The 20,143-nt window shown below is 34.5% G+C and overlaps 3 protein-coding genes across 4 annotated transcripts; all 3 read left to right on the top strand.

Moving 5' to 3' along the window:
- Positions 1-5,350: 5,350 nt before the first annotated feature.
- Positions 5,351-9,041, top strand: LOC145129851 (calmodulin-binding protein 60 D-like). 2 transcript variants are annotated; one of them, XM_079064666.1, is made up of 9 exons: positions 5,351-5,504; positions 5,675-5,830; positions 6,415-6,490; positions 6,621-6,682; positions 6,772-7,268; positions 7,355-7,515; positions 7,589-7,792; positions 7,864-8,101; positions 8,179-9,041. In XM_079064666.1, the coding sequence occupies exons 2-9, from the start codon at positions 5,715-5,717 to the stop codon at positions 8,757-8,759; spliced, it is 1,935 nt and encodes a 644-aa protein (XP_078920792.1). In that variant the 5' UTR covers positions 5,351-5,504; positions 5,675-5,714; the 3' UTR covers positions 8,760-9,041. The 2 variants fall into 2 exon arrangements, with proteins under 2 accessions (XP_078920792.1, XP_078920793.1); XM_079064667.1 differs by having other exon boundaries at positions 5,376-5,504; positions 5,683-5,830.
- A 5,565-nt stretch (positions 9,042-14,606) lies between these two features.
- Positions 14,607-16,259, top strand: LOC145130924 (alcohol-forming fatty acyl-CoA reductase-like; the record flags this gene model as incomplete). The annotated part of the gene is made up of 5 exons (XM_079065676.1): positions 14,607-14,818; positions 15,057-15,218; positions 15,360-15,441; positions 15,622-15,888; positions 15,969-16,259. Coding segments are annotated over 5 exons (855 nt in total), but the record flags the coding sequence as incomplete, so codon positions are not given.
- A 516-nt stretch (positions 16,260-16,775) lies between these two features.
- Positions 16,776-17,996, top strand: LOC145132422 (putative xyloglucan endotransglucosylase/hydrolase protein 23). Its single transcript, XM_079067194.1, has 3 exons — positions 16,776-17,097; positions 17,186-17,379; positions 17,461-17,996. Exons 1-3 carry the CDS (start codon positions 16,822-16,824, stop codon positions 17,855-17,857), a joined length of 867 nt encoding a protein of 288 aa, XP_078923320.1. The 5' UTR covers positions 16,776-16,821; the 3' UTR covers positions 17,858-17,996.
- The last annotated feature ends 2,147 nt before the right edge of the window (positions 17,997-20,143 follow it).

Below are 20,143 nucleotides of genomic sequence, written 5' to 3'. Positions count from 1 at the left end.
GGGCACATTTCCCTGATTATATTATCAAAAGAGTGAGACTTGATAATGCTGGTGAATTTACTTCACAAGAATTTAATGATTATTGTATGTCTGTAGGAATTGTTGTTGAGCATCCAGTTGCGCATGTACACACACAAAATGGTTTAGCTGAATCACTGATTAAACGTCTTCAACTAATAGCTAGACCATTGATAATGAGGACCAAACTTCCTGTTTCTGTTTGGGGCCATGCAATCTTACATGCTGGATCATTGATACGCATGAGACCAAGTTCATATCATGTATATTCTCCACTACAACTTGCTTTCGGTCAAGAGCCAAATATATCCCATTTGAGAATTTTTGGTTGTGCAGTATATGTCCCTATTGCACCACCTCAACGGACAAAAATGGGTCCTCAAAGAAGGTTGGGAATATATGTTGGTTATGAGTCAGTCTCTATTATAAGATATCTTGAACCATTAACAGGTGATGTTTTCACAGCACGCCTAGCAGATTGTCAATTTGATGAGGCAAATTTCCCATCATTAGGTGGAGAAAAGAAGATTATGGAAAAGGATGTGTCATGGCATGAGCCTACTTTATCATATCTTGACCCTCGCACAAAGCAATGTGACATGGAAGTTCAAAAGATAATGCATTTCCAAGAAATGGCAAATCAATTACCTGATGCATTTACTGACACAAAAAGGGTGACTAAATCATATATACCAGCTATCAATGTTCCAGCTCGAATTGACATTCCACATGGACAATCTGATGATAAAGTCACTCAAGAGTCTAAAACACGCCTGAAGCGTGGAAGGCCATTTGGTTCTAAGGATAAGAACCTACGAAAAAGAAGAGGAGCAGAAAATGCACTAGATCACGATGAAAGTGTTCCTGGAGAAACACGAATTATTCAAATTCCCCCAGGAAAGGAGGATGATGCATTAAATTATGGTCAGACAAATAGAATATGTGACCAAAAAGAAACTGACAATATAGGTGCAATATTTTCTTATTCAGTTGCATGTGATATTATGAATGATGATCCCGAACCACAGTCTATCATTGAATGTCAAAGAAGAAATGATTGGGCTAAATGGAAGGAAGCTATGCAAGTTAAATTAAATTCTCTTAACAAGAGAAAGGTTTTTGGGAACATTATCCTCACACCTGAAGTTGTGAAACCATTAGGATATAGATGGATCTTCGTACGAAAAAGAAATGAGAAAGACGAAATTGTAAGATACAAGGCCAGGCTTGTTGCTCAAGGTTTCTCTCAAAGACCTGGAATTGATTATGAAGAAACTTATTCACCGGTAATGGATGCAACCATTTTCAGATATTTAATCAGCTTGGCAGTATCTAAAAATTTAGAGATGCGTCTTATGGATGTTGTTACAGCTTACTTGTATGGATCACTTGATAGTGATATCTATATGAAAATCCCTGAAGGATTTAAAATGCCTGAAGCGTTAAGTGCAAAACCCAAAGAAATGTATTCTATAAAATTACAAAGATCTTTGTATGGTTTAAAGCAATCTGGGCGCATGTGGTATAATCGTTTAAGCGATTATTTGACAAGTAAAGGTTATAAAAATAACACTATTTGTCCATGTGTATTTATTAAGAAAACAACATCTGGATATGTGATCATAGCAGTCTATGTTGATGATCTAAACATCATTGGAACGAATAAAGAAATCCTTGAAGTGATTGAACTTTTAAAGAAAGAATTGGAAATGAAAGATCTTGGAAAAACCAAATATTGTCTTGGTTTACAGATTGAGCATATGCCTAACGGAATACTTGTGCATCAATCAAATTACACAAAAAGAGTCTTGAAACGTTTCAATATGGAAAAGGCAAATCCTTTAAGCACTCCAATGATTGTTAGATCATTAAATATTGACAAGGATCCATTTCGTCCATGCGAAGAAAATGAAGAAGTCCTTGGTTCAGAAGTACCATATCTAAATGCAATTGGAGCTCTTATGTATCTTACCAATTGTACTAGACCTGACATTTCTTTCGCTGTAAACTTGCTAGCAAGATTTAGTTCAGCCCCAACAAAAAGACAGTGGAATGGAATCAAACATATTTTTCGATACCTTCGAGGAACTAGTGATTTAGGGTTATTTTACCCTAACAATTCAAAACAAGGCTTGATTGGTTATGCAGATGCAGGTTATTTGTCTGATCCTCATAAAGCTAGATCTCAAACTGGATATGTATTCATGAATGGAGGTACTGCAATTTCCTGGCGTTCTCAAAAGCAAACACTTGTTGCCACATCCTCAAATCATGCTGAAGTAATTGCACTAAATGAAGCTAGTAGAGAATGTACATGGTTAAGATCGATGACACAACTAGTTTTAACTTCATGTGGACTTGAAAAAGATATATGTCCAACTTTAATTTATGAAGATAACTCAGCATGTGTCACTCAAATGAAAGAGGGATATATCAAGAGTGACAGGACAAAACATATACCTCCAAAGTTTTTTGAGTACACTGAAGAGCTTATAAAGAACCATCAAGTTGAAATCAAATATGTTCAATCCAGTAACAATGCAACAGACCTTTTTACGAAGGCACTTCCTACTGCAATCTTCAGGAAACATGTCCATGGCATCAGAATGCGACATGTGCATAGAATATAATGTGACAGATGTCTAAATAAGGGGGAGTCAACTATACACTGCACTCTTTTTCCCTTCGCTAAAGTTTTTTTCCCACTGGGTTTTCTTTAGCAAGGTTTTTAATGAGGCAGTACGTCAAAGTTGAATGCTAAAATGTTGTCATCCAAGGGGGAGTGTTGTAAATAATTGGTGGTGTTGTAAATAATTGGTGGATGGCATAATAATTGGTGCATGGTAAATTTGTCAACATTTCTAACTAGTTACAATTATATGTTAGTAAAATTTGTAGTATAAATACCCCTCCATTGTAAAGAATGAAACACACCAAAAAGTTATAAGAGATATAACTTTCATATTCTCTCTAAATATTCTTTTTCTCAATTAAAGTTCTTATCAAAGTTTATTCGTTTGGTTTGATTTATAGTTACATTAATTACGCTTAATTCATAACATATATATATATATATATATATATATATATATATATATATATATATATATATATATATGTTATGAATTAAGCGTAATTAATGTAACTATAAATCAAACCAAACGAATAAACTTTGATAGACGTTAAAATAAAAAAAAGGAAAAAATATTTTTTTTTATCTAATTATAACCGTTGGGACTAGGGATGAAAGTGGGTCCAAACCCGGACCGGTAGACCCGGACCCGGAAAACCCATGAATAGTTTTTACGAGATTTTTGTAGGATCGGAAACCGGACCGGTATATAGGAACCAGTTCCGGTTCGGTTCCGGGTAAAGTGGGTCTAGAACGGGAAAACCCGGAAACATTAAAGTGGGTCGGGTGGAACCGGGTAATGTGGGTCTAGAACCGGAAAACCCGGAAAATCCAGAATTTTTTGGCAATTACTTAGGGCGTGTTTGGCAAAAGTAGCTGTTAGCAGGAAGCAGGTAGCGAGTAGCTGGTAGCGGGAAGTTGTAGCTTTTATTTGTTATATGAGTGTTTGGCAAAAGTAGCTGGAAGCTTTTGAAATATATAAAATTACATAAAAGGGCAATTGATTAAAAATAAATAAATATATAAATATATTTTTAAGGGTAATTATGAAAATTGATTTCAAAAGCTCAGTAGCGTTTTGTTAAACGCTACATGAAGTAGCTTTTAGATTTGGAGCGTTTGGTTTAAACTAAAAGCTAAACGCTCGTACAGCTAAACGAAGCTTTTTGTTTAAACTAGAGCGTTTTGTCAAAAGCTAAAAGCTAGAAGCTCACAAACGTTTCCAAAAGCTCCGTGCCAAACATGCCCTTGGTGGTTGAACTTGGAAAATTTTCAACTTTGATATTCCAAATTTGGGGGACTGTAAGTCATTGAATATTAAACCGAAAATGACAAAATTATAGTCCAAAATCATTTACAAACTCTAAACTACATGTTGCAAAAAACCACATGACAATCCGACTTCAAACGAATTAGATATGCATTTTTAAAATTTCACAAAATATAAAAATAAAGCTGATAAACAGAAAATTCACAGCATTGATATCACGACTTTGGGGGACTGCAAGTCAATGAATATGAAACCAAAAATGACACAATTATAGTCTAAAATCATGTAAAAACTCTAAACTACACTTTGAAAAAAACCTCATGATAATTGGACTTCAAACGAATTAGATATGCATTTTTAAAATTGCACAAAACATAAAAATAAAGCTGAAAAACAGAAAATTCACAACATTGATATCCTGAATTTGGGGGACTGTAAGTCAATGAATATGAAACCGAAAATGACAAAATTATAGTCTAAAATCATTTACAAACTCTAAACTACACGTTGCAAAAAAAAAACCTCATAACAATTCGGCTTCAAACGAATTAGATATGCATTTTTAAAATTTCACAAAATATAAAAAATAAAACTGATAAACAAAAAATTCACAACTTTGATATCCCGACTTTGGGGGACTGTAAATCAATGAATATTAACTCAAAAATGACAAAAGTATAGTCTAAAATCATTTACAATCTATAAACTACACTCTGGAAAAAACATAATGTCAATCCGACTTCAAACGAATTAGATATTTATGTTTTAAACTTTTCATAAAAATCGGTTCCGGCCCCTAAAACCTGTTTCGGTTCCTAACACGGTTCTGATTCTTAAACCCGGTTTTTACCCGGACCCGAAGGACCCGAAACCCAGATTACCCGGAACCCGAATAAATCCATTCTTTAGACCCGGGACCTGGACCGGTTCTACATATTCCAGTTATAATGGTTCCGGTTCCGGTCCGATTCTGGTTCCGATCCGTTTTTCCTGTTCTAAATCTCATCCCTAGTTGGGACTTGGGAGAGGAGTGTTTTAACAAAAAAAAAAAAAAGAATATTTTGACCAATGAGGTGAAAAAAGAGGAGACAATGTAGCCTCCCTTCAGTCCGAAACCGCACCACCTAAACCGTGGTGGTGCAGCCTCTTCCAAGCTTCATATCCTTTAACCTTAACTTCTACGTGATTCTATTAAATGTTTTTTTTGTAAAAAAATAACTTTGACAAATAAACAAATAATTGGGATTTTATAACCAACTTCTATATTATACACGAATTTGAATAGTCTCAAATTTGGCCGGACATTTTATAGGGAACGGGAGGGAAGCACCGTGATATGGCACGGAATCCCAAATTTGGCTTCTAGCCGAGCCGAAAGTCACTACATCTGACGTGGCATTGTACGGATCATCTCGCAGATCCAACGGCTAAAAATCCCACACAACCAAAAGATCTCAAGAAAGAAAGCATTACAGCTTACGACACTCGCTAGTCGTCAGGGTAGACTCTTCTACACCCGTAGTCACTGTGTGTTTTAGTGAGAGAAAGTAGAGAGAATAACTACGTGACTTCGAAATCTCACAGGTATGTTTGCATTAATTTAGGTACACCTATAAATACATGTCGCTGATTGTCGATCATCATGCGGAATTTTATGACATACGCATCTATTTAACTTGAATTTAGGGGTTTTCGTACTTTGACGTGAAAGACGATTTCTAGGGTTTCGTTTTTTTCTGATTTACTGTTTTCAGCTTTGTAGATTGTGTTGTGGTTTTGAAAAACTGGGAGGAAATGCAGACGAGGAATATGGAGAGGAAGAATTCGATTAGGGAGAGAGGGAAGCGGGGTTTGGAGGGTGGTGAAGACGAGCAGCAGCAACCGGAGCGGAAGCGTCCGGCTTTAGCTAGGTATGGAATGAAGTTTGTTTTCCTTTTGTTATGGCGTAGGGTTGAGATCTAATTTGCAATTAAGGCAATTGGCATGTAAAAGTAAGTGTGTTGAGTATAATATCATGTTCGTTGCTTTGATTTAACATGTCGATGATGATATAGTTAAGTTGTGTATTGCTTTTGTTGGATAACGTGTATTTATGGGGTATTGGTAAAGATATGTTGGTTCTAGTATACTTTTCTGTTGGATGCTATAATTTTTTTCTACTTTAGTTATTCTCTATTTCCTCTTACAGTGGTACCCTCCCCTTTATGGTGTATCACTTCCAATTGTAGGAGATTACCATGTATGTATAGTTGATATGAGTTTGCAGAAGCACAAACTTTTCTATCTTGTGTCAATAATAGAGACTAGAGAGAGTCTACTGTGGAACAAAATTTATGAATAAAAACATGGTATGTTAAATGGAATTCCACTTTTGATGAAGAACATATCAAAATAATGCAATATTCTAAATATCTGCTTCTTGGATTTCCATAAGTGCTTATTATGGAGAACTTTAGGAATTCCACTTTTGATGGATATATAATTGTATATGCAGTGTTATTGTGGAAGCTTTGAAGGTGGATAGCCTCCAAAAACTTTGCTCATCCTTGGAACCTATTCTTCGCAGAGTTGTAAGTTGTCCCCTTTTTTATTTCCATTTTTAAATATTTGACTTCTGTTGACTCTTGTCACAAGTCAAATAAAAAAAGTCAATGCAAATGATGACTAACATTAACATGTCTTTCACATGACATTGAACAGGTTAGTGAAGAAGTGGAGCGAGCTTTAGCAAAGCTAGGCCCTGCTCGACTAAGTAATGGAAGGTTTGTTATCACAATACTTTTCTACACAATTTCACAAATAAATTACAATTTTACCCTTTTTAGAGTAAAAACCAACTTACTCTTTTCAGACCTTCTTCCCCAAAGCGTTTAGAAGGACCAGATGGTAGAAACCTACAACTTCACTTCAAGTCAAGAATGTCTTTACCCCTCTTCACTGGAGGCAAAGTTGAAGGGGAACAGGGTGCTGCAATTCACATAGTCTTAATCGATGCCAACACCGGACATGTTGTGACATCAGGGGCAGAATCGTCAATTAAACTAGACGTTGTTGTTCTAGAAGGCGATTTCAACAATGAAGATGATGAAGGTTGGACTCAAGAAGAGTTTGATAGCCATGTTGTGAAAGAACGTGAAGGAAAAAGACCATTGTTGACTGGAGATTTGCAGGTGGTGCTTAAAGAAGGTGTTGGAACTTTAGGGGAGTTGACTTTTACGGATAATTCAAGTTGGATTAGAAGCAGGAAATTTAGACTTGGTTTGAAGGTGGCTTCTGGTTTTTGTGAAGGGATTCGTGTACGTGAAGCAAAGACTGAAGCTTTTACTGTTAAAGACCATAGAGGCGAATGTATGTTGCCTTATTCTTTTTTAAATCTTTTAATTTTTAACCTGTTCTTAATTCTATAGTCTTTTTAACATTCTTCTCATTGATAGTGTACAAGAAACACTATCCACCTGCATTAAATGATGAGGTATGGAGATTAGAGAAAATTGGGAAAGATGGATCATTCCACAAGAGGTTAAATAATGCAGGGATCTTTACAGTTGAAGATTTCCTTCGCCTTGTTGTTAGAGATGCCCAAAAACTACGCAATGTAAGTATTTGTTATTATTATTTTTTATTGCATTATTATATTGTGATTTCAATGAATAATTTATTTTCTTTAGATTCTTGGAAGTGGGATGTCAAATAAGATGTGGGAGGCTCTTGTTGAGCATTCAAAAACATGCGTGTTGAGTGGGAAGCTTTATGTATATTATCATGATGATTCAAGAAACGTTGGTGTTGTTTTCAACAATATTTATGAGCTGAGTGGCCTTATTGCTAATGACCAATTTCAACAAGTTGATTCTCTTTCAGATAGCCAAAAGGTATCATTATGTTTACATATTTTTCTTTATAATTAAAAAAAATACAATGCTGTAATTTTTTCTCTTTTTAGGTGTATGTGGATACATTGGTTAAGAAAGCGTACGATAATTGGAGCCAAGTTGTGGAGTATGATGGGAAGTCACTTGTGAGCTTTAAGCAGTCAAAAAGGTCAAATGTATCAAGGAATGAATATTCATTGGGGTCCATAGAGTATCCAAGATCTTCAAATAATCAGCTAATGCCTCCACGTGTCCCTCTCATGGGTTCCTCAGATTCAACCTCAGTTGATTCTAATCTTCTTTTAGGAGGTAAAAAAAATGTACTTATTCTTTTTATGGGTCAAATGCATATTTATTATGACATTAATCTTTTTAAATAAATTCAGGTTATAATGAAAATCTTGACACGGTGTACCAAACCCAACAACAACAACAACTCCCACACAATCAATACGACATGAATTTCACTACAAACAATCGCCACATCAGCAACCCTAACCCTCTGCAAACCAACGGGTACGATAGCCGGTCAGCCGGGCTAGCCCTGGGCCCACCACAACCCTCCTCATCTTTCCCGGCCATGAACCCCTTTGATGACTGGTCCCACAACCGGATTGGCGGCGGAAGTGGCGGTCATGGTGGAGGTGACTTTATGTCGGAGGAGGAGATACGGATGAGAAGTCATGAAATGCTTGAAAATGAAGACATGCAGCACCTTCTTCAGCTGTTCAGCATGGGTGGCGGCGGCGGTGGTGGTGGTGGGAATGTGGCGGAAGATGGGTTTTCTTTTCCGGCGTATCTCCCATCTCCGGCGCCGAATTTCTTTGATGAGGATCGGAGCCGCCCTGGGAAGGCGGTGGTTGGGTGGTTGAAGATTAAGGCGGCGATGAGGTGGGGGTTTTTCGTGAGGAAGAAGGCGGCGGAAAGACGGCGGGCACAGATTGTAGAGTTAGATGATGATGAATGAAAAGGTTGGATGGATGGATGGATGGAATGAATTTTAGGGTTTTATTGTACAGTGAGTAAGTTCAATTTAACAAACTTCTTTCTTGAAGATATGAAGTTGGATGGATACATATTATATATATTGGTTGTGTTTTTGTTTTATTGTATAATTAAAATTTGGTTTGTGAGAAAAATTTATGGTATTGAAAAAAACCAGGGAGAAAGTGTTTTAATGTAATGATAACCCTGCTGAACTTGTAAGTAGAATGATGTGTTTTTACTTTTTATGAGCTTCATTCCTTCATATTGTGCCCTCGTTGGATACAAAATACCACCAAACGTGATTCTATATCTTGTATGTCGTTGAAACTTAAAACTATATTAGTGTTATTGATAGTTAGAAATCACACAACATTATTTTGGTTAATTTGGTTTGGGTTTGGTTTTTTGGTTATTATATTCGACAATGACATAAACAAATCAAGTCCTATGTAAGACTTGGTGATTGCTCGAGGCCATAAAGAGACCCTAGACTACAGTTAAAAGAAGCTGAACACTTTGAGAAAGAAACTAGAAAACATGAGAACCTAATTAATTGTGTGGGTCGGTGAAGATGGGTGTGCCATATTGATGTGGAAAAATTTAGTGAGTAGCTTCAAGATCACCTTAATGATTAATTAAGTGCCATAATGAAAATAGCATTGGTTAAGGGGGCAATGTGAAATTTAAGATCCCTTGTTTCTTCAGAATTGTCTTTTTGTGTTTGATTACGTATAGAATAAATTACACGAATGGTCCCTATGGTTTGGAGTAATTTGCACGTTTGGTCCCTAACTTATTTTTTTAACTCGGAAGGTCCCTACTGTTTGCTTTTGTTGCGCGCTTGGTCCCTGTCTTACCTAAAAAGACTATTTTGCCCTTGATTTTTTAATTTATTTAAATAAACACACCCCAACCCCACCCCCAACCCCACCTTATCTTATCTTACCTAAAAAGATTATTTTAATTTATTTAAATAAGGACATAATAGTCCTTTTAGGTAAGACAGGGGCCAAACACGTAGCAAAAACAAACGGTAGGGACCTTCCGATTTAAAAAAATAAATTAGGATCAAACGCGTAAATTACTCCAAACCATAGGGACCATTCGTGTAATTTACTCTTATGTATATAATTTTGAGAAATTTCATGAAATAACCCTATCTTAAGGGTTGTTTTTACATTTTAACCATAAAATTGCGAAATTTGTAAATGACCATCAAATCCGTAGAGGGTGCTCTGAGGACCGCTTATGGCTCTGAGGATCGGTTAATGGCTCTGAGGATATGTTCTTGAGCAAAACATAGTGCCAAATTTTTAGATATGAAAACGTAATTGTCCGTTTTTTGAGTTAAATATATGTTGTTAGGGTGTATGATAGTTTGTATGAATGTATGATAGTTTATTGATTAGTAAATCCTAAATTTTGGCCCGATTTTTGCCATGTAAATATCGTTTCTGCGAAGAACAGATCCGTAGAGGTGTTTTGCTCAAGAACAGATCCACATAGCCCCCTCTGAGGATTGATGTTCATCTCTGCGAAATTATTATTATTATTATAATTATTATTAATTTGCTTTTGATTTTATATGCAAAAAGGATTATTAAGTAACAAAAATTATTAAAAAAGATTATTAAGTAACAAAAATTATTAAAAAAATAGATTTGTTGATTTTGACACTATGTTTTGCTCAAGAACAGATCCTCAGAGCCATTAATCGATCATCAGAGCAATTAAGCGATCTTCAGAGCCATCTCTTTTGAACCCTAAAATCCCCCGAAAAATTTTGTCATTTAGTGCTGCCACCTGATTTCCACAGAGGTGTGCTAAGATCATCAGAAGGGTAAACGGATCCGCAGAGCACCCTCTGCGGATCTGATGGTCATTTTACAAATTTCGAAATTTTATGGATAAAAGGTGAAACACCCCTTAAGATATGGTTATTTCATAAAATTTCTCTATAATTTTTGTGGATTTGGACAATTTTAAGAGCCGATTTAGCAATTCAGCAGTCATTTTTTTTTTCTTTTTGTTCCAAATAAAGAATCAAATATTTAAAACTATATCGTTTAAATACGCTTTGAAAAATTAAAATCATATACCGTTATAGTTAGAAAAAATATTTATCATCTATCAAGACATAGTTTTATTTATCTATCTTGTAATTTGAAAGGGTTTTTATTAGTGTATTGATACAAACAAAAAGTTGAATATAATCTTTGTCAGTTTGTCTAACCATTTAGAAGTGTATTAATGTAAAGAATCTAAAACGATATACTGATCTTTCAAATCATATATAAACGATATATTTTTCTAACCATAATAAAAAAAATTATGCTTTATTCACTTTAATGTAGACAAAAGGAAAAAATATGAACTAAATTAATAATAAAAGAACAATGAAAAACAATAATTAGTTAATTCGGTGTTGTAGATCAAATAATCAAATGACAGATTGGATGTAAAAAAATATATTATGTTAATCTTAATTTTAAAGGGATTGATGGTCTTTTTTGAGTAAAAGTTCCAGGTTTATGAGGTTTTTCTTTTGAACTAATATTCCTCGTTTTGGGGGTGGTTTTTAACATACACAGATACACTCCTGTCAAACCTAGTACAAGAGATCATAGTAATATTTTTTTGAACATTTTAATGGTTCGTTAACTTTTAATAATATTTTTAGTTCATGTATTTTTTTTTTAACATTTTAAATATTTCATTATCCAATTCTAACATTAACCCAAATTTTGACAAGTTAAACTTGTGATCGTAGGTCATTATATATAATTTTAACACTTTAAATGAATTGTTGCCTTTTCATAACACTTTTTGGTTCATCGGTGATTTGTAAATATTTCGTTACCAAATTCTAATACTAACCGCTCGTTTTAGTTTATGAGATGTAATGAATCGGAGATGATTTAGTGTTTGCACCTTTTTTTTTAATCAATTTGTTGTAAAACATGTATTATGGGTAAGAGATACAGGCCGGACTGAGGGTGGGACAGTTGGCGACCGTCCATGACCCATGTCACGAATTGGGCCTCGGGTTAGGTTTTGTTTCTAATAAATATGCTTTATATATAAAAAAATATGGCCTTTCTATTAATAATTTATGTCTAGTCTAATTGGCAAGCACGCTTATTAAATTTCACTAGCCACGCGTGTTGAAATCCAGGACCGGTCCTAAGAAAGTAAATATCCTTAAAGGCCCAGGACGAACCATAAAAAAATGGCCATTTTCATTATTATAAGTTTTTATTTTAAAATAAAAATATATAATAAAAAAATTGGGTCCTGTGCAGCTGTCCACTTTGCCCCCCTCAACGCCCCGAAATCCTACTATCTTCACCTTAATTTTTACTTACACATTTAGTTTTGAAATATTTCTTGCTTTGAAGTTTGAACTAAAGCTAATTCAATCCCCTACTTGGTGTAAACCTACTTGTAGCATGTGGGTATTCATTTAAGCTCCAGCTAATAATTTATTATTATTATATATATATATATTAAAGTTGTGAAAGAAAAGAATAGTAAAGTTGGGATACTTTGTCCAGGTTTGGTCCCCTGAATTACATATCCGGTCCCTGTACTTCTTTAACTAATTTATTCATGTCCTTTTGTTTGTGTTCCATTCAACTTCCCATTTTTTAGCAGAATTGGTCCCTATATTATTGTTGGAAGTTAGGAATACTAAATTTGGATGTTTTTGGCAACTTTGCTCATTATTCTTTACCCATTTTGATACTTTTGGTCCTTACAATCAATATTTTTACACTTTTTTGGAACCTTTTAATATTTAAAGTTTGGCCACAAAACTTTAACGGTTTGACAACTTTGATCCCTTTTCTAAAAAGTTGCTAATTCCTACCCCTTTAATTCTTTAGCCATTTTCACACTTCTGGTCCTTGCAGTAAAAACTTTTACATTTTTTGTCCGGGGCAAAGCCCGGACTTTTCATCCTTGCACTTTCTATGTCTGTCATATTTATCAATTCGGAAACAACATTGAAAGCTTCTGGCCCCCGCGTAGCGGGGGTAACCTTTCTAGTTATTATTATTATTATTATTATTCGAGTAAATCACACGAATGATCCCTATGGTTTGGGGTAATTTGCGCGTTTGGTCCCTAACTTATTTTTTTAACTCGGAAGATCCGAACTGTTTGTTTTTGTTACGCGCTTGGTCCCTGTCTTATCTAAAAAGACTATTATTTAAATAGGAAAAATGGTGGGGTAGGTAAGATAAGGTGAGAGGGTGGGGTTGGGGGTGTGTTTATTTAAATAAATTAAAAAATCAAGGGCAAAATAATCTTTTAAGTAAGACAGGGACCAAGCGCGTAGCAAAAACAAACAATAGGGACCTTTCGAGTTAAAAAAATAAGTTAGGGACCAAATGCGCAAATTACCCTATACCATAGGGACTGTTCGTGTAATTTACTCTTATTATTCTTATTATTTATTTATTTATCATTTGTAAACAATATTTATATATTATATTTGAAAATGAACAATGTATTTTTAGAAGTTTTTACTTTTACATCATCATTTTTATGTTTATTTGCTAATATTTGTTTTCGTCCCTAACTTATTTTTTTAACCCGGAAGGTCCATACTGTTTGTTTTTGTTATGTGTTTGGTCCCTAGTGTTTGTTTTTATTACACGTTTGGTACCTGTCTTACCTAAAAAAACTATTATTTAAATAGGGAAAAATGGTGGTGTAGGTAAGGTAAGGTGAGATGGGTGGGGTTGGGGGTGTGATTATTTAAATAAGTTAAAAAATCAAGGTCAAAATAGTATGTTTAGGTAAGACACGGACCAAGCGTGTAACAAAAACAATCAGCAGAGACCTTCCGAGTTAAAAAAATAAGTTAGAGACCAAACACGCAAATTACCTTAAACCATAGGGACCATTCGTGTAATTTACTCTTATATTTTAAGTTATGTTTTTTTGTAAAAAACATATTTTTTTTATAATGTTAGTTTTTATTCATATTATTTATTATCATTATTAATTTTTTTTCATTAATTGTTATTTGTAGTATTGTATCAAACAAAATACATTTTTAAACATTTTTTTTTGCTTCTGTTATATATAATTGTTTGGATCAAAAATTTATTTTTATAATTCTTTGACCTACTTCACAAAAAAAAGTTCTACGCATGAACGTCCGACTAAATGTTAGCTGTAGATAAAACTATAACGATACATAAGGTAGGATATAGATCTGGTAAGAAATTTTTTTTTGGTAGGAAGGTAAAAAGTTTTTTTTCTACATATTTTTTTGACGAACAAATAAATAAATCACTAGATGAATAAAAAATAACATGATTCATAAAAAAAATTCTCAAAAAAAAACATCTCGATGATTCATTTATACAATAATTTTGTTGTTATTTACTAAAATTGTCATAAAAGTGAATTTTTTCGTAATTTACTTAAAAATAAATCATGAAGATGTTTTTTCATAATTTTTTTTTTTGTGAATCATCTTACAAATAAATCAATAAATGATTCATTTTTTTTTTCGCTAAAAAATATATAGAAAAAAAAAACGTTTTACCTTCTAACCAAAATTTTTGTTTTTGATTGACATCGACTCACATAAGTAGCGTATAGCTTATGCATTCTATAATTTCATCGAGGCGGTTGAATAGCCACAAAGAAATTCTCCATGCAAAAACAATATTTTTAAAACGCGTCTTGACCAAAACATCCGTCAGTAATGATATTTTTTAAATAAAAAACAACTCATATATATCTACACTTTTGTAATTTTATTTTGTTATTTTATTTTTCCAATTAATCAACACAGACTTGATTAAATTAAAATTACGTTCATTCAGCTTATGTTTCTGGCGAGACGCCTGGGCTTATACTTGAATCTCCATATCGTTTGGGAGATGCGCTTAATGGTGTAGATGGACTAGACATCAATGTGGAGAAGAAGATTATCGAAGAAAAACTTAAAGAACTTAGCGCTGATGAAACATCTACAGATAAATCTATTACATTAGCCATGAAAGATTTGGGCATTGAAAGGTAAAAAAAATGGTTCTATATATTCACCATCATTTTTTATTAATCACTTACTTTATTATTTTTATTCTGATTATTAATTTTATTTCACTATGTATTATATTCAAAACAACATACATTCTCATTTCCAGTACTTAAGTATATTATTTCGTTTTTAGGTACAGCCAAGTATTAATTACTAATATATATCTATTTAAATATATTTATAAACCTTTTATTTTTTGTTTTGATTTAATTATAGGGCAAACAAATTTGGTTGGCCAAATACGTATGTTTTTACGAAGGCATTAGGAGAAATGGTTCTTGGGCATTTGAAAGGAGATATGCCTTTGGTCATTCTTCGCCCAACCATCATCCTTAGCACGTATAAAGAACCCTTTCCTGGTTGGATCGAAGGCATAAGGTAGTTCCTCATTATTAATGTAAAACCGTTTAGGAATGAATTCATGGAAGTTTTACTTTCTTTCTTTATAAAGGACAAAAAGAAAATTCAAGTTTACTTTATAAACTCAATTAAAAAGATTTATGTATTTGAAAATTACAGGACAATCGACAGCTTGGCAGTCGGCTATGGCAAAGGAAGGTTAGCATGTTTCCTCGGCGATCCTGAATCAACAATCGATGTGGTAGGTTCTTTAAACAAGTTCAGTTCATATTTATTTTGCTCTCGCTAGCTATCCTTTGATGCATAATTAGTTAATGTAGTTCCATCATGAATATATATATATATATATATATATATATATATATATATATATATATATATATCTTTTAATTTTGCTAATGTTGAAAATATTGGATAACAGATACCAGCAGACATGGTGGCGAATGCTATGATTGCGACAATGGCAGCTCATGCAAACCAACCTGGTGAAACAATCTATCATGTTGGATCTTCCGTATCAAATCCTTTGAAGTATAAAGGAATTCAAAAAAGTGGGTATAATTATTTTTCCAAGAATCCATGGATTAACAAAGATGGGACACCAGTTATTGTTAGCGAGGTTAAAGTGTTGAGCTCAATGGATAGCTTTCGTAGATACTTTAATCTTCGTTACTTGCTTCCACTACAGGTTTGGCTTTGTCTTAATCCTCCTTTAGTCATACTTATTCGAGTCCGTTTAATAATAACATCATTAATGTTCATTTTCAGGGTTTGCAAGTGGTGAATTCGGCGTTATGTCATGCTTTTAGTGGAACCTATTCGGATCTTAAAAGAAAGATCAACTTTGTGCTACGGGTGGTGGAGTTATACAAACCCTATTTGTTCTCCAAAAGCTTGTAAGTTGTTAGACTTTTGGTTACCAATTTCTTTTATCTAGTAATCATGGAGATTGCGTAGTTTTGAAATCGAAGGACGGTGTTCGTTATAATGTAATGGAAAAAAAAAGGATAGTCTTTATTTAATAAAACACACATGTCTTTTTTATAAAGAGAGTTGATAGTCCACAATACTTTTTTTTCATTAACAACAAAATATGTTTTAAAATGTTATATCCTATATTTTTATAAAACATAAATTTTTGTGTATAAAAGAAAAAAAATTATTTACGAATCATTTTAATTTGATAATATTTCATGATTCTTTTAAAATTATAATATCATTTCTTATATATAATTAAAAATTTATATATTATTTATTATAATTGGATTAAAATAAACTTTTATTATGTTCATTTTCTAAAAAAAATCATTAATTATAACTGAATATATATATATATATATATATATATATATATATATATATATATATATATATATATATATATATATATATATATATAGTCTTGTCTTTTTCACTAACACTTTATAGATATGATCGCTACACGCTAATACCAGCTGTTTTATGATCAAAACCTCCTCATCAACCTAACTTCACTAAATACTCCTCCTACTCTCACCTTCGCCCTCACCTTCCTTCAATCTCCAAAACACACACCCTATAAATACAATAGAATTCGTGCATCTTATCTTCAACTTATGAACAAGCAATTCCTCTGCATAAAATGTCTTTCTCTTTTACCTCAAAGCTTTCGACTTTCCTTCTGATTTTCATATTTCTAGGGAGCATTTCAATAGTCTCAGCGGATTTCAACAATGAGTTTGATATCACTTGGGGTGATGGCCGAGGTAAAATACTAAATGGCGAACTCTTAACCCTTTCCCTCGATAAATCATCTGGCTCAGGCTTTGAGTCAAGAAACGAGTATCTGTTTGGCAAGATTGATATGCAGCTGAAGCTGGTTCCCGGTAACTCCGCAGGCACAGTCACTGCCTACTATGTAAGTTTCTTGCTATCTTTCATACTTTCTAGGCTGGGAAATAGTTTACTGAATATGAATATTAATTATGTTTTGATTGTATTTGCAGTTGTCTTCAAAAGGATCGAACTGGGATGAGATCGACTTTGAGTTCCTGGGTAACTTGAGTGGTGATCCCTATATTCTTCATACAAATGTATTCAGTCAAGGCAAAGGCAACAGAGAACAGCAATTCTACCTGTGGTTCGATCCAACTGCTGATTTCCACACTTATTCCATCCTTTGGAACCCTCAACGAATCATGTAAGTATCATCTTAAGTTTTATATAATTTCTACATACAATGACCCATGTCAAATACTGATCTTCCTTTGTCCATTTCTAGATTTTCTGTTGATGGAACACCCATTAGAGAGTTCAAGAATTCCGAATCTATTGGAGTTCCGTTTCCAAAAAATCAGCCCATGAGAATACACTCTAGCTTATGGAATGCTGATGATTGGGCGACCAGGGGTGGGTTGGTTAAAACCGACTGGAGTCAAGCCCCGTTCACGGCATCCTACAGAAACTTTAGGGCCGATGCTTGTGTGGTGTCTTCTGGGAAATCGTCTTGTGGTAGTTCTGCATCTTCCGGTGGCAATCAGGCATGGCTATCGGAGGAGTTGGATAACACAAAGCAGGAAAGGTTACAATGGGTGCAGAAGAATTACATGATATACAACTACTGCTCAGATTCCAAGAGGTTTCCTCAAGGGTTTCCTCCGGAATGCAAAGTGGCATAAGAAGTTTTCTGTTATACACTGATACGCTGGACCTACGTATATATTCTTCTATGTATTTAGTGCTATTTAAGCTTCAGAATTATATTTGTTATTCATATTCTTTGTAGCTATTAATCAATAATAAAGATGAAATTTTTTATATAGTCTTCATACCCTTCTGTTAATCACAAAATACTGTTAATAACAAAATACTTACATATGTTTCAAGGTCGATCCTCCCAAGAGGTTCTCTCTTCCACATCTTCACAGCTAGTCTAATGAGAAACAGAGAAAGCAACTACAACCAAAAGAAATCTTATCACTACAAGACATTTGGGCTATAGGGTCGACATCAACATGGGCGAGGTGGACATTAGGACGAGATCCGGAACGTCAGGATACATCTAGCTGGACGTGCGGATATCTCCCTAATGTCCAAGCACCCCAGTGTCGGTGCTAATTCTTATGTTGCCTCTTTTGGTGTAGTCGCCATTAATGTTTCCGGAGTGGAGAACAGTCACGAGTCGAGCTTTTGACTCAATTTCGAGGGGATTGGGTGTCTCCTTTGTAGATCGAAAATTTGATTCCAAACCTCGGATCAGAGTTCCGGCGGGAGGAATAGGGAACTGGTGCACGGCCAGACAACGAAGGATTAAAGAATTCAAGATTTCTGATTTCGCTCAGTGGCTTCAGGGAGCCGCAACCGAGACGACAAGCGGTGGAAGGACGCAAAGGGATTCTTCATGTTTAGAGGAGGTGACTCCGCGGGTCATTTCTTTACGTATAAGTTTCGTTTGCGCAACGTTCAGTTCTCGGGGTGCCTTATCAATTAAGTGGTATTATGGTCATCTTCACTGGGTTCGAGGCTGTAATGTTGTGGGAAGTTCCGAGGTGTCCATCCGAGATCCAGAGTTTCCTTGAGATTGGCTGGTTATTGTTCGTGGGATCATCTTATGTTGTGTTATGCACTTCGAGAGTCAAGGTTGGCATGTACTTGGATGAGCCGACATGAGGCCTTGTTGTTTTTAGACATCAGTCGGCAGTGGTCTGAACCCTAAGTGGGGGAGAACTAGGTGTTTGTTTGGAGCATTATTGTTCGTTCGATTGTTATGGTCTCGGTATGACAAGTCAGAGGAATCTGTGATTCAAGTATGCGGGATTTGTGTTTCGGGTTATTGCTGCATAAGAGAAGGAAAGTAAACTACCATCGAGGTGATCGTGGTTTGGAAGTTTTCCCGTGACGTTTCTCAAGAATCTGTCGGATTCCTTCATGGTCAAGTAGAATTCAAGGATTGGTCATACCGCAAGTGCAGAGCAAGTTACCGCCAGGTTTGTGTCTTCAAGGACGCATGTGTTGTCCTCACGACAAGAAGTTGTTAGACAAGGAACTCACAGTGATCAGTAGTTCCTTTGTTCAAAATTACATTTATTATAAAACCCATGTTAAGAAAACCATTTGTTCAAAATTACATTTATTAAAAATCAGAGTAATATAATAGACGAGAAATCCTCAATGTTGCGGATGAGTGTGTACAATCGCGCCTTCGCCTTCACAAATGCCGGTAGAACTTGAAAAACATAAACAACTGAGTAAACACAAATCTAAGTGAATCGTCCCCCCCACCCCCCATCCCAAAAAAAAAAAAATATCACACACCACAAAACATATACAAAAATGCATACTGCTCCCAGTCATCGGACTGGATTGCCCTAGGTATGTTGTCCTGTCGCCTCAACCCAACTGCTCTTCCCGAGGTTCCGTACCTATGACTAGGGGTGAGCAAAACCGCACCGCAACTAAAATTAACCGCATAAACCGCAACCGCAATAAAAACCGATGGTGAAGTTTTCTGTTTTTCAAAAACCGCAAATTTGCGGTACGGTGCGGTTATTAGTTTTTAAAAACCGCAAAGAAACCGCACCACACCGCATATATTATATACAATTTTTTTATTAATTGTTAATATATTAAATCTTATAAATAAGATAAGTTTCATGGATGAAAGAATGATAAAATTCTAGAAGACAAAAATGTTGATTTTTTGTTATGTTTAACTTTGGAAAATTGTGAAATTTGACAATTTTAAGATGTTTGTTAATTAATAGTGATTTGATGTTTATAAGATATTAGTTGTTTGTGATTTAAGTTAATTGTTGTGACAACCCAAAACTTTTTCCGCTTCCGTTATGCAATTTCCGTTAATAAAATTTGAATTTTATTAATTTTTCCGTCAAACTTCTTGGTTTAGAAAATCATCTAGTTTTATATAATTAAATTTATATACGAGTCGGAACCAAAATCGCGCG

The sequence above is a fragment of the Lactuca virosa genome, chromosome 8, assembly GCF_052849685.1.
Source record: "Lactuca virosa cultivar CGN04683 chromosome 8, Lactuca_virosa_CGN04683_v6, whole genome shotgun sequence".
Lineage (NCBI taxonomy): Eukaryota > Viridiplantae > Streptophyta > Magnoliopsida > Asterales > Asteraceae > Lactuca > Lactuca virosa.
The sequence above is the reverse complement of the archived record's forward strand: the minus strand, read 5'-3'. Positions and strand labels throughout refer to the sequence as shown.

Coding starts and splice junctions, on each gene's coding strand:
- LOC145129851 (XM_079064666.1), top strand. CDS start 5,715: ATGCAGACGAGGAATATGGAGAGGAAGAATTCGATTAGGGAGAGAGGG. Junction 6,491..6,620: donor AACCTATTCTTCGCAGAGTT/GTAAGTTGTCCC, acceptor GACATTGAACAG/GTTAGTGAAGAAGTGGAGCG. Junction 8,102..8,178: donor TTCTAATCTTCTTTTAGGAG/GTAAAAAAAATG, acceptor AAATAAATTCAG/GTTATAATGAAAATCTTGAC.
- LOC145132422 (XM_079067194.1), top strand. CDS start 16,822: ATGTCTTTCTCTTTTACCTCAAAGCTTTCGACTTTCCTTCTGATTTTC. Junction 17,098..17,185: donor GCACAGTCACTGCCTACTAT/GTAAGTTTCTTG, acceptor TTGTATTTGCAG/TTGTCTTCAAAAGGATCGAA. Junction 17,380..17,460: donor TGGAACCCTCAACGAATCAT/GTAAGTATCATC, acceptor GTCCATTTCTAG/ATTTTCTGTTGATGGAACAC.